Source organism: Micromys minutus, assembly GCF_963924665.1.
Source record: "Micromys minutus genome assembly, chromosome: 18".
Lineage (NCBI taxonomy): Eukaryota > Metazoa > Chordata > Mammalia > Rodentia > Muridae > Micromys > Micromys minutus.
Window position 1 is genome coordinate 792,920 of NC_137953.1, and position 13,886 is coordinate 806,805.

General features: G+C 50.2%; 2 protein-coding genes across 2 annotated transcripts in view; one reads left to right on the forward strand and one right to left on the reverse strand.

The window, feature by feature from the left end:
- Positions 1-3,512, reverse strand: part of EFCC1 (EF-hand and coiled-coil domain containing 1) — a gene marked incomplete at both ends in the record, with an annotated part of 29,276 nt that extends 25,764 nt beyond the window's left edge. Inside the window, 2 exons of the mRNA XM_080932052.1 lie at positions 1,570-1,832; positions 2,865-3,512. Coding sequence (XP_080788178.1) covers positions 1,570-1,832; positions 2,865-3,512 — 911 coding nt within the window. The remainder of the gene's footprint in view (positions 1-1,569; positions 1,833-2,864) is intronic.
- A 9,423-nt stretch (positions 3,513-12,935) lies between these two features.
- Positions 12,936-13,886, forward strand: part of CFAP92 (cilia and flagella associated protein 92 (putative)) — a gene marked incomplete at both ends in the record, with an annotated part of 42,672 nt that continues 41,721 nt past the window's right edge. Inside the window, one exon of the mRNA XM_080932116.1 lies at positions 12,936-13,200. Within this exon, the coding sequence (XP_080788242.1) occupies positions 12,936-13,200 (265 nt within the window). The remainder of the gene's footprint in view (positions 13,201-13,886) is intronic.

Genomic DNA, 13,886 nt, shown 5'->3' on the forward strand with positions numbered 1-13,886 from the left:
AATGGGGACTGAGACCCATTTCATGGATCTGGTGCTTTGATGGATAGGAATCCGTGTTCTCTTTTGTAAAGCCCTCTCCTGTGTTGCAGTTGTTTTAAGGCATAAATAAGTAATTGTGACTTTAAGGCAAAATAAAAGAGACCATTTGTTTCTCCTCATGGACTTGGACCCTCTGTCAACCAGCTTTGATCTGTAGCCCGTCAGCTATGCAAACAGGAAGCAACTACACAAACATTTGGAGCTGTAGGAGGCTGGCCAGGGTCAGCCTCTCTCTGCTGAGTGCCTCAGAAGTCAAGGATGAGGCCCCTTCTCTGAGGACATAAGTTCAAAGTCATCCTTTGGGCTGTCCTCCCCTGGCCTTGGTCAGATCACTCTCTGTCAAGGGAGAGCTGTCTTCACTGGCTCCTCTAAGCCGTCTCCTGTTCTTTGCCTCTCTGCCCCATCACAGTAGGAATGGGGTAGTTATTGTTTCTTTGCTTGCTTTTTTCCCCCCTTTTTTCTTTCTGAGATGCAATCTGCTTGGGTCGCCTGTCTTCGTGGTCTCTAAGGATTAGATAAAGGCTATGCTGCCTTCCAGGTTCTAGATGTCTGGCCCTTTTCATCTCTTTTCCATCTGTTCTTCTTCAGCCATGCTGACTTCTGTTTAGTTTCTGGAGTGTGCTATGGTAGCCCTGAGGCTTTGCCCATACTGTTCCTATTTTCTCAGCTTTTAGCTCCTACTTCTGGGGCAGGGGACAGGCTGAGCCTGAAGCAGGAACACACCTTTCCCTCCTGCTCTAGCATTTGTCCCACCTCACATCTGTTCCTGTGGAAGTCTTATGCTCTGTGATTGCAGCCTAGGTTAGGGATTTTGCTCTGTTCTCTTCACCGTCACATTCCTTGCCAGGTAGACAGTGGCCCAGAAAGTTTCAGCTGCTGTGCAGGTCAGGGAGGTGGGCCCTGCTCTGCCATGTGAAAAAAATGAGCACCTGCCACAGCCAGGCAGAGCTTTATAGCTGTTCTGCTCTGTGAAGACTCCAGGCTGCTCCACACAGGAGCAACAGGGTCGAGGACAGCTGGTGACTTGCCAAACGTACACATCTGTCAGCAGCCTTGCAAGAATTGGAGCCTGGTCCTGAGTCTAGTTTCCTGCCCCTGTCCAGCTAGCGCAAAAGGTCACTCTAAATCTGTTTCCTCATCTGAAAAATGGAATCATAACAGGACTCTCTTTGCTGGCCTGTCCTACGGATTAACTGAAGCAAGCCCATACAGTGTTTTTGCTTGGGGCCTGCCCAGACACAGTGCGCAGCCAGTGACAAGCAGGATTAAACTGAAGAGCCAAGAATGGGTATTATTGATTGCAATCCACTAGTAACAAGTGAAAGGATTTCGTGGATGAACAGGAGGGTGAACAGATGGGTGGACCGATGGATGGTAGTGGAGTCCATAATAATTTAAGTAACGGAAGAATCATACGTACGAACAGTCGGAGACGGGAATGAACTTTAGAGCGCACAGCTCGGAAGCTCGCTAGGTTTGGGAAACAGGACCCCGCCCCATCTGCTCCCCGCCAGTTGCTGCTCCGCTCACCTGTAACGTCTAAGCTCTGCCTCCAGTCGCTGTACCTGGCGCTGCAAGCGGGGGACACGCCCCGCGAGCGCCTCCAGCTCCCTCACTCGGTGCAAGCTGCGCCGCACCGCCTGCCGGGCCTCCTCGGTGCGCAGCCGCACCTCCACCTGTCCGCGCTGCAGCCGCCGAGCGCGCGCCTCCGCCTCTGCCAGCGCACCCTGTGCTCGCTGCAGCTCGTGCTCCGCCGCTTCCGGGATGTCCGACTGGCTTTTCCAGAGGCCAACCTGCCCGCGGGAAGCCACAGTGAATTACCACTGCAGGAGCCTACGGGGAACATACCCGCACAGCACAAAGCTTGCTCACATGGAGCAGCGAGCCCAAGCGGCTAATGCACGTGTGTGCAGCCCCCCTCCCCCCGCCCTTCAACGAGGGAAGGTGGTGCAGGAAGTCCACACTCTGGGGTTTGTTTTGTTTTTGTGGTGACAGTAATTCCATAGAGTCGTCTTCTAGGCTCAATTCCTGTATCCAATGTGCGCTGCTCCTATTTCACTGGACTCAAGGCACAGATTAAAGAGCAGACTGAAGTTTCCACCCTTCCTGAGATCTGTGCTCTGGACTATCCTTGGAAATGGGAGTCATCTGTTTTATTTATGGTAGTGTAATGTTCCAAAGGAAGCCCAGTAGACATTTGAGCGTGAAAGACAGAAAGACCCTTTTAGCCAGTCTCAGGCACCTCACACAAGACTGTGCACTTCGAGGATTTCCGCTGCCCCATCTAATGCTCCCGACACACCTATGATCCACTTTGACACTTATTCTGTACCTTATACTCTGCACTATCTAGGAGGCAGGAAACACCAATGTAACATCGATTTCTTCAGGTTCTCTTCCCATAAGGGCCCCCTTTCTCCCTTGGCTGGTCACCTGAGCTGCACTCAACACAGAGCTGTGTGTGGGGCTCAAGTGTTCCTTAACTGATCCCAGAGGCCAGGCTGAATCTGTAGCTCCCTCAGTGGCTCCACCTCAGTAGCTTAGAGTGAGCTTGGCCTTCAATGCTAACCATCCGGTGTCTTTCTCACTGGGCCTGGCAGTGAGGGAATCTACAGGTCTTTCTGAGTTGGGGAAGGGTGGTCCTTTTCTCTGTTTTCTTTAAACGTTCCTGAGGGACTCGGGTAGGAAGCTGGGGCCTTAAGAGATGATACATTGGGGTGAAAGTTGGAGTGAAGGGCGTGGAGTGGGGGAAGGGAGAGGGCAAGCTGAGGAGGGGGTGGGCCACGATGGGGTGCCTGTATCTCCACCCCCAGTGTCCCGCGCACCTGAAGGGCCAGGCAGCGCGCGTCACTGCTCTGCAGCGCAGCGCGTAGGTCCTCCACCAACTCGCGTAGGCTACTGTTTTCCTCCTCTAGATGTGCCACGCGCTCGCCATAGGCTCCACCGTGCAGGCTCGGTGAGCCGGGCCGGCGGCGGCGGCGCGGGCGGCGGAGGCGGATCTGCGTCTCGATGTGCTCGCTGAGAGCTCCGCGAGGCAGCCGGGGCCCCGCTCGGCTACTGAAGTAGCCGCAGAGGCGCGCGTGGAACTGGCGGAAGGTGAGCTCAGGAGGATCGGCGCGCAGAGCCAGGCGCGCCTCTTCCCTGACGTCCGCGTCCCCGCCAGCGGTCATCCCAGTAGCCGGGTTCTTGGCGGCCCCCTCCCCGGAGTTTGCATCTTCCGTGGCCGCCTCCCCGTCCGCATTCAGCCCCAGTACAGCACAGAGCGCACGGAAGTCGGCGCGCGGCAGGCGGCCCGCGCCCCGGCAGTCCAAGTGGTGGAAGACCTCCTGCAGATACTGGTCCAGACCGGTAGCCAGCACCACGATCTCGTTCTCCACGCCGCGGTCCAGCCCGTAGTGGTGAGCCAAAGCGCTCAGCAACCACTGAGTGCGCCGCGCGGGCCGCCGATATGGGTCGCCCGCCGAGCTCTCCATGCCCAGACCCTGGCCGCTTCTCTCGGCCGATCAGATCGTAGCCTTCAGACAGCCGCCCGGGTCCGCGGAGGGAGGGGCTGGGCGGCCACCGCCAGGCCAGAGAGATGCGGGACCGTGTCCAGGCAGCTGCGTGGGCCGTGCAGAATGTCTGTGTTTGTCCCAGTGGGAGGCGCTGGAGCTGCTCACTCTAGTAATGGCCTTGACCTGCGCTCCCCATCTCTCCCCATCTCTGTCCCCATCACTGTAATGAGTCCCTGACTCAGTTCTTTTGCCCTCTCCAGGCCTTTCCGCTATTGTCACCGGAGGCTGGAACGGCCTGCCCTGGCTGGCGGTTGTGTTCAATTCCCAGCCCTGTCCCGCAGCCTGCCTAGAGTCCTCTGCCCCAGTTGAGAAGCCTCCCCTCCAGACTGCTCCCTAAGCTCTTCCCCCCCCCCCCCCACCTAGCTAGAACCGAGGAGGAAACAAACTTGGAAGTGGATGAAGTTAGAGTTATAGTGAGAGGATAGTGGTTGTCTATCGCTGCCAACTTTGGGCTTCAGGTGGTGACTTGGCCTGAGTCCCTTCCGTGGGCTGGGATAAGGTAAACAAGATAGTTTGGCCACCATTTTCTCTGGTGCCCTAGAACTGGATTCTGGAAGACGCTGGGCAGACCCGCATGCTCTTGAGTGCTAACTGGCCTTTTCTTTTCTCTTCCACAGAGATGTGTTGACCCCATCTGTTACTTACCGAGGAAACCTTACCCAGCCGTACTGGAGCAAAAGGCAAACTCAACGGCCCTTGACTATTAGATAGGCAGATCTTTTTTTGTGTACATCTCTGATTTTAAATGTTAAATCCCAGTTGAAAAGCATTATCATTTTTTTCCATTATAGCAGCCCCCGACCAACATCCCAAACATTCATATATGTCTTAATGGCAATTTAGTGGAATAGTTTACAATTCCGTATCTTGGATTCTACCTTAGATAACCACATTGCAGCTTGTTCATTTACCATATTATTGATTAAAATGGCTAGAAGTCGATATTCAGCAAGGTCCCAATGAGGACAGATGGCCGAACTAGGATGAATGAGCAAACAGTTGCAGCAGGTTTTGGGAACGTTAATGCATATATGATAATAGCAACACTACACAGAACACTACAGGACATTTTCTACAAAGTTGCACATAAGGAAAGAAAAACATCTGGTTGCTATTTCTGGTGATGGCGAACCTTTTGCTATCAGCACAATGGCTCTTTTGCTTAAATGAGAGATTGCATTGTAAGATGTACAGATTAACAGTTTTTAGTATGTTACAGCTGTCTAACCACAAGGACAATCTAGTACTTCATTTGCACCCTGCCCTCGCCATGTGCCCCCAACACTGCTTAGTCTCTAACTCTCATCCTCCTGTTATGGGCAACTGCTACTTCTGAATCCATAGTCTGCCTATTCTGGATATTGATACAGCTGGAATTGTACAGAAGGTGACCTTCTAGGGATGGAGAGATGGCTCAGTGGTTAGGAGCACTGTCTGCTCTTCCAGAGGTCCTGGGTTCAATTCTGGTTCCCACAAGGTGACTCATTGTGGGACCTTGAAAGGTACCTGGTTCCTGGTTGAGAGAGGTTGAAGCCCTGGTGACCCTGAGGGACAGTAGCTACTTCTCTAAAACTCCTGGGTAACCAGGATACCTTTCAGGGTCCCACAACTCCCCTTTTACTAGAGCCCTATGGCAGAGCAGAATTGGGCCTCCCCGACCAGCTGTATATCCAACAACTCACAACCACCTGTAACTTTGGTCCCAGAGAACCTGATGTCCTCCCTCATCTGACCTCCATGAGCACCACATGTGCATGACACACAGACAAACAGAAACAAATCGCCCATAAGTGTGAGATTTTAAAAAGGGGGAAATTTAAGGTAGCCTCTTGTGTAAATTTTTGTTTGTGTGTTTGCTTGTAATTATTTTGTATTCCTAGATAAATTTTTACTTAATGTTTTTGCGGGGGGGGGATGTAGGTAATGTAAAACGCTTTTTATATTAAACAGGTGGGGATGATATTGAGTAGAATATAAAATTTACATTACTTTTTGAGACAAAAGTACTTTTGACACCAAAGACATTTCTAGCTAAGCTACTCAGGAGCCCACACAGAAAAAGACTGGCATGCTCACACTACCCAACATCATGCCCTCTGCTGCACTGGTAGACATCTAAATGCAGTGAATTCAATACTTCCTTACTTGGCAAAGTACAGTGAGTCACTTCAGCAACACCTTAGGCTTTCTCTCTTCCTTTCTTCTTTAACATTATATTCATTGATTCTTTGTGAATTTCACATCATGCACTCCAATCCCACTTATCTCCTCGTCCCTTCATGTCCACCTCTGCCCTTGCAACCTCCCCCCAAAAGAGAAGAAAATAAACATAGAAATAAAAAGCAAACAAGCAAAAGAACCCCCAAAAAACATCTCCTGACAGCTGCAGTGTGTCACACAGTTGTGTACTGGCTTTCTAAGGAAAGGTATTGTAACATACACTCGAATTCTGGCTTACTTCTGAAGGACGCTCCACTGTGTGGACAGACCACAACTAATGGGTAATAATGTTTAAATGTTGTGAGTAACCCTGATAGGGATTTTTGTTTGTTTGTTTGTTTTTGAGTTCATGTAATTCACTCCCTTTGGGTCTATACTTAAGAGTGGATTAGTTGCTGTGCTGGCTAGGTTTTTTTTCAACTTGGCAAAGCTGGAATCACCTAGGAAGAGGGAGTGTCAATTGAGGAATTGTTTCCATCAGACTGGACTGTGGACAAATGTCTGTGAGGCCATTTCCCTTGATTGATGATTGATATGGGATGAGGGCCCATCCCACTGTTTGTGGAACCAAGCTGGGGCAGATAATTCTGTATTATATGAGGAAGCAGACTGAAAAAACCATGTAGAACAAGCCAGTGAGCGTGGTTTCTCTGTGGCCTTTCCTTCAGTTCCTGCCTTGGCCTCCCCCGGTGCTACAGTGTGATCTGTAAGGCGAATAGACCCATTCTTCCTCAAGTTGCTTTTGGTATCACAGCAATAGGAAGTTTACTAGGACAGATGCATTGAGGAATGACCTTTGTTGCCCCCATTCTCACTGACACTGACAGTGCATTCCATGTGTTCTCCAGCCTGTTGAGTGATACAGAGATGCCCAGCCTGCACTTTCTCCATTGCAGTGCCTGGTGCCAAATTCTTTCTTCAGGCCTGTACCAGTCAGCTGGTACCATCACCGTAACAGGTACCCCAGGTGACTAGCTTTGTAGGAGGAGAGAGATTTATTTTGGCTCACGGTTTGCTTTGGGGCTTTTTGGTGACATATATGAATGCATGGTGGTTAAAATGCGATACACTTCATGGGTGGTGTGGTTTGAATAAAATGGCCCCCGTAGGCCCATAGGAAGCAGCACTATTAGAAATGTGGTTTTGGAGTAGATATGCCTTTGTGTACTTAAGCTATGCCCAGTGTAGCTCGCAGTCTTGTTCTGCTGCCCTTGGATTAAGAAGTAAAACTCTCAGCTCCTTCTCCAGCATCATGTCTGCCTGCATGCTGCCATACTTCTCGCCGTGATGGTAAAGGACTAACCCTCTGAAACTGTAAGCCAGCCTAAACTAAATGTTTTCCTTTATAAGAGTTGCTGTGGTCATGCTGTCTCTTCATAGCAATGAAACCCTAACTAAGAAAGGTGGAAAGAAAAAGAGGAAGAGGACGGGACTAGGTGTCCTGTTGTCCTTACCGACACAACCCAAGTGGCAGGCTCCTGGGTCTCATCTCTTGAACTTTTTACCACCTACCAATAGCAGCTCCAAAGGACCAAGGTTTTCACATATGTACCTTTGGAAGACATTGCAGTTTTGAATTATAACAAGGTTCCCCTGAGGCATGTCCTAGATTCTACTGTAAGCCTGTTCCATGGAACTGCCTTTGTAACTTGTCCTGAATTTGCCTTCCCCCTAGTGTACTGTGATCACACTAGGCCAAGCTCCTAGCAACTCTCTTCTGTGTGATTGTTTTATCTGCTCCAAAGGCTTGAGTTTTATGTTATATATATATTCATGCCCTTGAATGCCTATGTCTGGTCCTTGATAGATGTGGTTAAATCTTAAGTTATACTATGATCCTTCTCCTCTGCTCAGAACTCACTAGGGGTGAAAGACAAACTCACCATCTTGACCCCAAGGATGGCACATCAGTACCTACTGCTTCTTTAACCCCCACCATCTGTGCTTCCTGCCTCAGGCCTCAGCATCTGTTCATCTAGCCATAGCTCCTTCACCTTACCAACTATGGATCCTATCAGCCCTGGCAGATCAGGAAACACCAGACCATGTGGGAGGAGCACTGACTGATCTGCTCACCTGGAGTAGTTAGTATTTAACACACTAGAAGGAACAGACCTATGGCTTCTATCTTAGCTCCTTCCCCGGTTGTCACAGCAAGTAACATTGCAGCATGTTGCTTTGCTTCTGCTCTTGCTGTTGTTGTCTATATTCACAAATAGTAATATGTCTTTTATTGGTGTGTGAGCTTAAAAGCAACCCTTACACTACATCCCGTATGAGCTTCATACACGGCCTAAGCCACGCTAGGCTGGAGACCTGGTGCTCCAACGATCATCACTAAGTAGGTACTTGGTTGCTTTGCTTCCCACCAATTTATATTTGTGAATATGAATTCAGAGCACCAAAAGGAAAAACTATTTTTGGCAGTCATCAGTGGATTTGAATGTTTTCTAGTTTAGTGATGTTGGAGCCCCTAAGGTTCCAGGTGTTGGTACTGGAATGTACCTCCTGATGGGCCATGAAGTCCTGGCCTGGACCTTAATGTAGCCATTTAAAGCAAATATCTGGGCTGTGATAAAGTCCTGTCTTTGCAGATGAACCTGGTTTTATCCTATGTCAGTTTAGAAGGCTCAGCCTAAGATGCCACAAACACACTTCCCAGGCCCATCTTTGCTGAAGAACTCCTTCAGACAGAGGCTTTCCTGGGCCAGATAGTATTGAAAACAAAGCGTTGCAGTATCTTCCCATGGGCTGTTCCCCAGCCTCCTGCAGCTTAGTGGGGGGAGGGTTTATAATGGCGTGTTGTTAGGCCTGTCTATCTGTGGGCTGTGTTACTAGGCACCCCTGAAACAATCCCACTTGGATCCAGAAGGCTTTTGTTGGAGGTTCAAAGCATGTAAACTCTGAAGGTTTGTGGGTTCCTTTGTACGTGCTGGGGGGTGGGATGTCTGTGGGGGAAGAGTTGAAGTCCTGGCAAAGAAGTTACTTTTGAAGTCACTTCAGTATTGTTTGAGCTGCTTCCAATAGTGCACTGTTCAAAGTGTCATTACGAAGTCTAGAAATACATTAAGAAGCAAAGGTCACCCACGATCCTGCAACCATCCAGCCTACATTGTATTCATGATGTATTTATTCTGAATTTTTCCATGTATTGGGGCATGAGAGTGGGGGGGGGTTGCTGCTCAAACCTCGAACTGCTTTGAGATGGGGCTCACAGCACATCTGACACTTCACAAGGGCAAAGCCTGTGCTTTGTAAATGAAGAGGATAGCAATTCGCTCAGGACTCTGATATAGAGAGGGTTTGATGGAGACTGTTTCTGCTTTATGTAGTGGCAGCCAGTATGCTTATAGGCCTGGGAACTGACATTAGTGAGGAGCTTTCAAAGCAGCTCCACATTATCCCCGTGTGGCTATCTGAACATGTAGACAACATAGAGGCTATATTTGCAGATGAGGCCCCAAGCAAGACAGCAACAGCGGTTGTCGGAGCTGACGTCAGAAGTCGCATGGCATTACATTTATGAACTTTATTGGCTGAACCACTGGATGGAAGGGGTATTGACCACGCAAAGGAAGAACATGAGAGGATATTTGAGAAGTGATATATCCTTGGAAAACATGATGCCACTGGTCCCTAAGTCTGATTCCTGGAGAGTTATCCCTGAGGGCCTGGAACAAAGCCTCAGAACATTATTGTTGTTATTAGCATTACTATTATGCTGGGACTTTCGAGCCTGGCACATGCTGAGCAAGGTCTTTACCACGGAGCTACATCTTCTTTCTACTTGTTATTTTGGGACTGGTTCTCCCTAAGCTGCCCAGGGTGGTCTTGAACTCGTGTTGTGGTCCAAGATAGTCTTGAACTTGTGATTCTTCTGCCTCGGTCTCTTGAATAACATAGATGACAGGCCTATACCATTGGTCCCAGCAAAATCTTATTTTTGATGCATTCTGGGTAATATCAATGTGCATTTAGGATGGGCTTTGGTCCTTTGACCTAGACCTATGGCCTTTCACTCTGAGCCTGGGGATTATGACTGCTGTCCTTAGGTAAAGTCATCAAAGACACTTTGAACTCTGTTGCCAGGTCACCATGATCACTGGATCTTTGTATGTCTCTGTGTCTGTGTCTCTGTCTGTCTCCATCTGCCCCCCTCCCTTCCTCTCTTCTCCCCTCCTCTTCCCTCCTCTCCCCTCCCCTCCTTTTCCCCCTCCCCTCCTCTCCCCTCCTCTCCCTTCCTCTCCCCTCCTCTCCCCTCCTCTCCCCTCCTCTCCCCTCCTCTCCTTTCCTCTCCCCTCCTCTCCCCTCCTCTCCCCTCCTCTCCCCTCCTCTCCCTTCCTCTCCCCTCCTCTCCCCTCCTCTCCCCCTCTCCTCCTCTCCCCCCTTCCCCTCCTCTCCCCTCCTCTTCCCTCCTCTCCCCTCCTTTCCCCCTTCCCCTCCCCTCCTCTCCCCTCCTCTCCCCTCCTCTCTCCCTTCCCCTCCCCTCCTCTCCCCTCCTCTCTCCCTTCCCCTCCCCTCCTCTTCCCTCCTCTCCCCTCCTCTTCCCCTCCCCTCCTCTCCCCTCCTCTCCCCCTTCCCCTCCTCTCCCCCTTCCCCTCCTCTCCCCTCCTCTCCCCCTTCCCCTCCTCTCCCCTCCTCTCCCCTCATCTCCCCTCTCTGTTACTGGGAAGGATTTGTCCAAGTTGGCTGTGCCTTACTGCTGAGATGCCTCTACTCAGCTGAAGCTGATATCTGATGATGTGAAGGAGTCAAGCCAGACTTCATGTAGGTTTCATGGGAAATACAATCTTGACACCCAGAAAGACTTGTTCTTGGTGTTCTTCAGGTGTTCTACTCTTTAGCTAGGGAGGAAGTTGCTTTTCACAAGTATCTTGAGATGAAAAGAAAGGATAAGGATGTTTAATCCTGACACAGAGCTGAATTTGCCAGCTGGCTCATTATTAGGTGGGATCTTGGAAATATGAGTCACCCAGAACTCCACACAAGTAGTATGTATCTGTGCACTTAATAAAAACCGTGGTTTAAATTAGATATGAAAGGACGCTTTAGCGGGAAATCAGAGTCAAGGTTGTAAGTGGAACCCAAAGGACCAGTGTTTGCTCCCAAGGGATGGAGCTGCTGACCTGCTCCTGTTGTCTGTTGGCTTTAGGAGCTGCTATAACTCCATCCCCTCACCCCTATCCCTGGTGTGTTTTCAGCACATCTTGGTTTATGAAGTACAAAGGGACTTGCTGCTTTTCAGTGACAACCCTTTTTATAGTTTTCCTTGAGGTTCCGGTTTTATCTTGATTGAACCCAAGGGTTCCATTTCCTATGCACTATTCTGGAATGTTCTATTTCATCTGATGACCTAGAAAAGTATGCACTGGGAAGCTTGGGACTTGCTTCCAGCTCCAACTCTGCTGAAGTTCTGCTCGGACATTAAAAGTAGGTCATAGTTCGACTTCAACTTTACTTCTCTCAGCAACCAAATGTATGTTAAGCATTGTGTTCCCTTTTCTTTACTAAACTGGCTGATGGAACACTCCCTCACTAGAAAACCTACCGACCATCCCACCAACCCTCTACATTCCCCACTGGGCATAGTGCTAGCTCATGGCTTCCTTTTGGGGCTGTGTATCAAAAACCATCTTGCCATGTGTTAGTTTTCTATGAACTTGTCATGAGTTTTCACTCTCTAACCCGTGTATATGCCATTTCCTCTTTGTAGGCTATTTCCTGCTTCCACAGCTCTGTCTGGTTTTCATCACCGCTTGAAGTCCATCCCTGTACCATCTGGTCAGTCCACTGTGGGCTGTTCCTTTCTGGCTCAGGCCACTTGGTGTGCAGTGGCTTTCTGGACCAGGGGCAGCAGTTGGGGTGCTTAGACAGGGTGCTTCAGTGTGGGTAGGCTTTGCTGTGGAGCAGACATTGCTGGCCAGGAGTCTAGATTTCAGTCCAGTGTTGCAACATACTTGCGGTGGCTGCTTCACCCTTTTGAGTCTGTAGCCTCATTTTAGGGGAACAGAATTCTCATGACATTTGAGGTCTGGGTATGTAGAGAACATCTCTTCCTTTAGCTTTATCTAAGTGTGAAAGATGGGTGTGGATAGAGACATAGAGAGCATCTAGGAGGTATCCAGCTTAGAGAGCTTTTACAATATTGGGTAACTATCCGAATCTGCCTTCCACCCTTTTGACAGGTCTGGTGCACCAAAGGCACAGCAGAAGCTGTGTTGTGAGAAGCCCATCCTCTCCTATTCGCCCCCCCCCCACATTGCCCTCCCCACAGTGAGCTCCTTATTGAAAAGTTTATACTGCCCCCCCCCCCCCCCCCCCGGTGGATTTCTAGAAGAAGCAGGTTCCCACCAGAGCCTACAGCCCGGAGCCGAACTCAGCTGGAGGCAGGAAGTCCCGCCCCCAGCCTTGGACTGAGGTCTCCTGGCAACCGCCTAACAAAGTCCCTTTGGGACTCTGTTCCCTTAGCGCCTGCGCCTAGCTCCCCTGATTAGAGTGGCTGCAACAGGGCAGCAGGTGCAGGAGCCTACTCACAGGTAATCCTCGAGCCTTGGGTTCAGCCTCTATTTCACCCCAGGGGCCCCAGGTCCCCAGGCACCAACTTCCTGGCAGCTAGGGTTCTGTCTTGAAACCTGAGTGATGTCCAAGCCAGAACTCTGTATCTTGCTTCAGGTCAGCTTCCCTGGGTCCCAGTATATGCTTTCCCCTTCAGCAAGTGGGAGCTGCCACTCCTGTGCTGTTGCCGCTGGGACTCTGCCGCATAGCTCTTGGAAGGAGTCTGATCTCCCATCTTCCGGTGCCTCCTGGGTCAATGGTGAGCTAGGCTCACCTGGATCCGTATGCCAGGAGCACCCCCTAACCAACTCCTGATTTCTGGGAGAGGAGTAGCTGAGCTCAGGTTGAAGAAACATCACTGAACCTTCACTACCAGCTGCAATTCGGTTGTGGGTCCTTCACCTATTCCTTCTCTCCATCTGTGGAGTACTCACTGTCTTTACCAAAGCCTGGGACATTGGAGATAAGACAGAGATGGGGCTTGGGGGGTGGGCCTTCCTGCACGCAGCAGATTTACTCCTGGGATCTTTGCTGTCTCCCACCAGGACCATTCTAGTGCTGTGCAACATGTCCCTGCAGGACTGGAGCTGGGAGGAAGATGAAAGAACAAGCATGGGGCCCCTCTCTGTGGCCAGTGCTTACCATTCAGCAAGCGAATCTGAGATGGAGGAATACCTGAAGTCCAGGACCCCAGCCCAAGAGTGGGACTCAGAGGACCAGTTCAGCAGCAGCTTGCATTCCTCAGAGGGGCCTGCCTGCGCCTCTAACTCTGATTCGCCCCAGGTTGTCCCCTGCAAATTTGTGATTTCACTGGCCTTCCCGACTCTGATAGGTAGATATTAAGGAAGGGCTTTGCCTCTGAGCAAGGTGGGACGTGGCTGGCTTTCCTCTTTCCGTGCCTCTTTCCTCCACTACAGTGGTGGGCACAGATCTAGGCAGAGGTCAGAAAAAGGACAGAAAATTTGGGCCCAGCTATTGACTAGGCATGGAAGTGATTGTGGGGCTTTCGCTAAGCCCACTCTGAGGCCACAAGAAGCAGGTCACATCCCTCCCCTTCTCTCCCTCTCCCATTTCCTCTCTCTTCCCTCCTCTTGTCTTCTCCTTTCCTCTCCTCTCCCCTTCCCCACCCCAGCTCAACTAACCCTGCAAAAGTTACCACTTGGTTCTCATAAACTAGTACCCAATGCCTTGCTTAAAATATGTCCCAGGCTCATTGGCCAAAATCTCTCTCTTTCGCTTTTTAAAAAACTCTTTTATTTATTTTATGTATGTGAGTACACTGTAGCTGTCTTCATGTACACCAGAAACGGGCATCAGATCCCATTACAGATGGTTGTGAACCACCATGTGGTTGCTGGGAATTGAACTCAGGACCTCTGGAAGAGCAGTCAGTGCTCTTAACCGCTGAGCCATTTCCCCAACCCCAGACCAAAATCTCGAGTCAAGAGGTATACCAATTTAATAGTGTAGCAGACACAACAGGGGCTCCACCCACACTGAGTGCAAGCAGGAGCCATG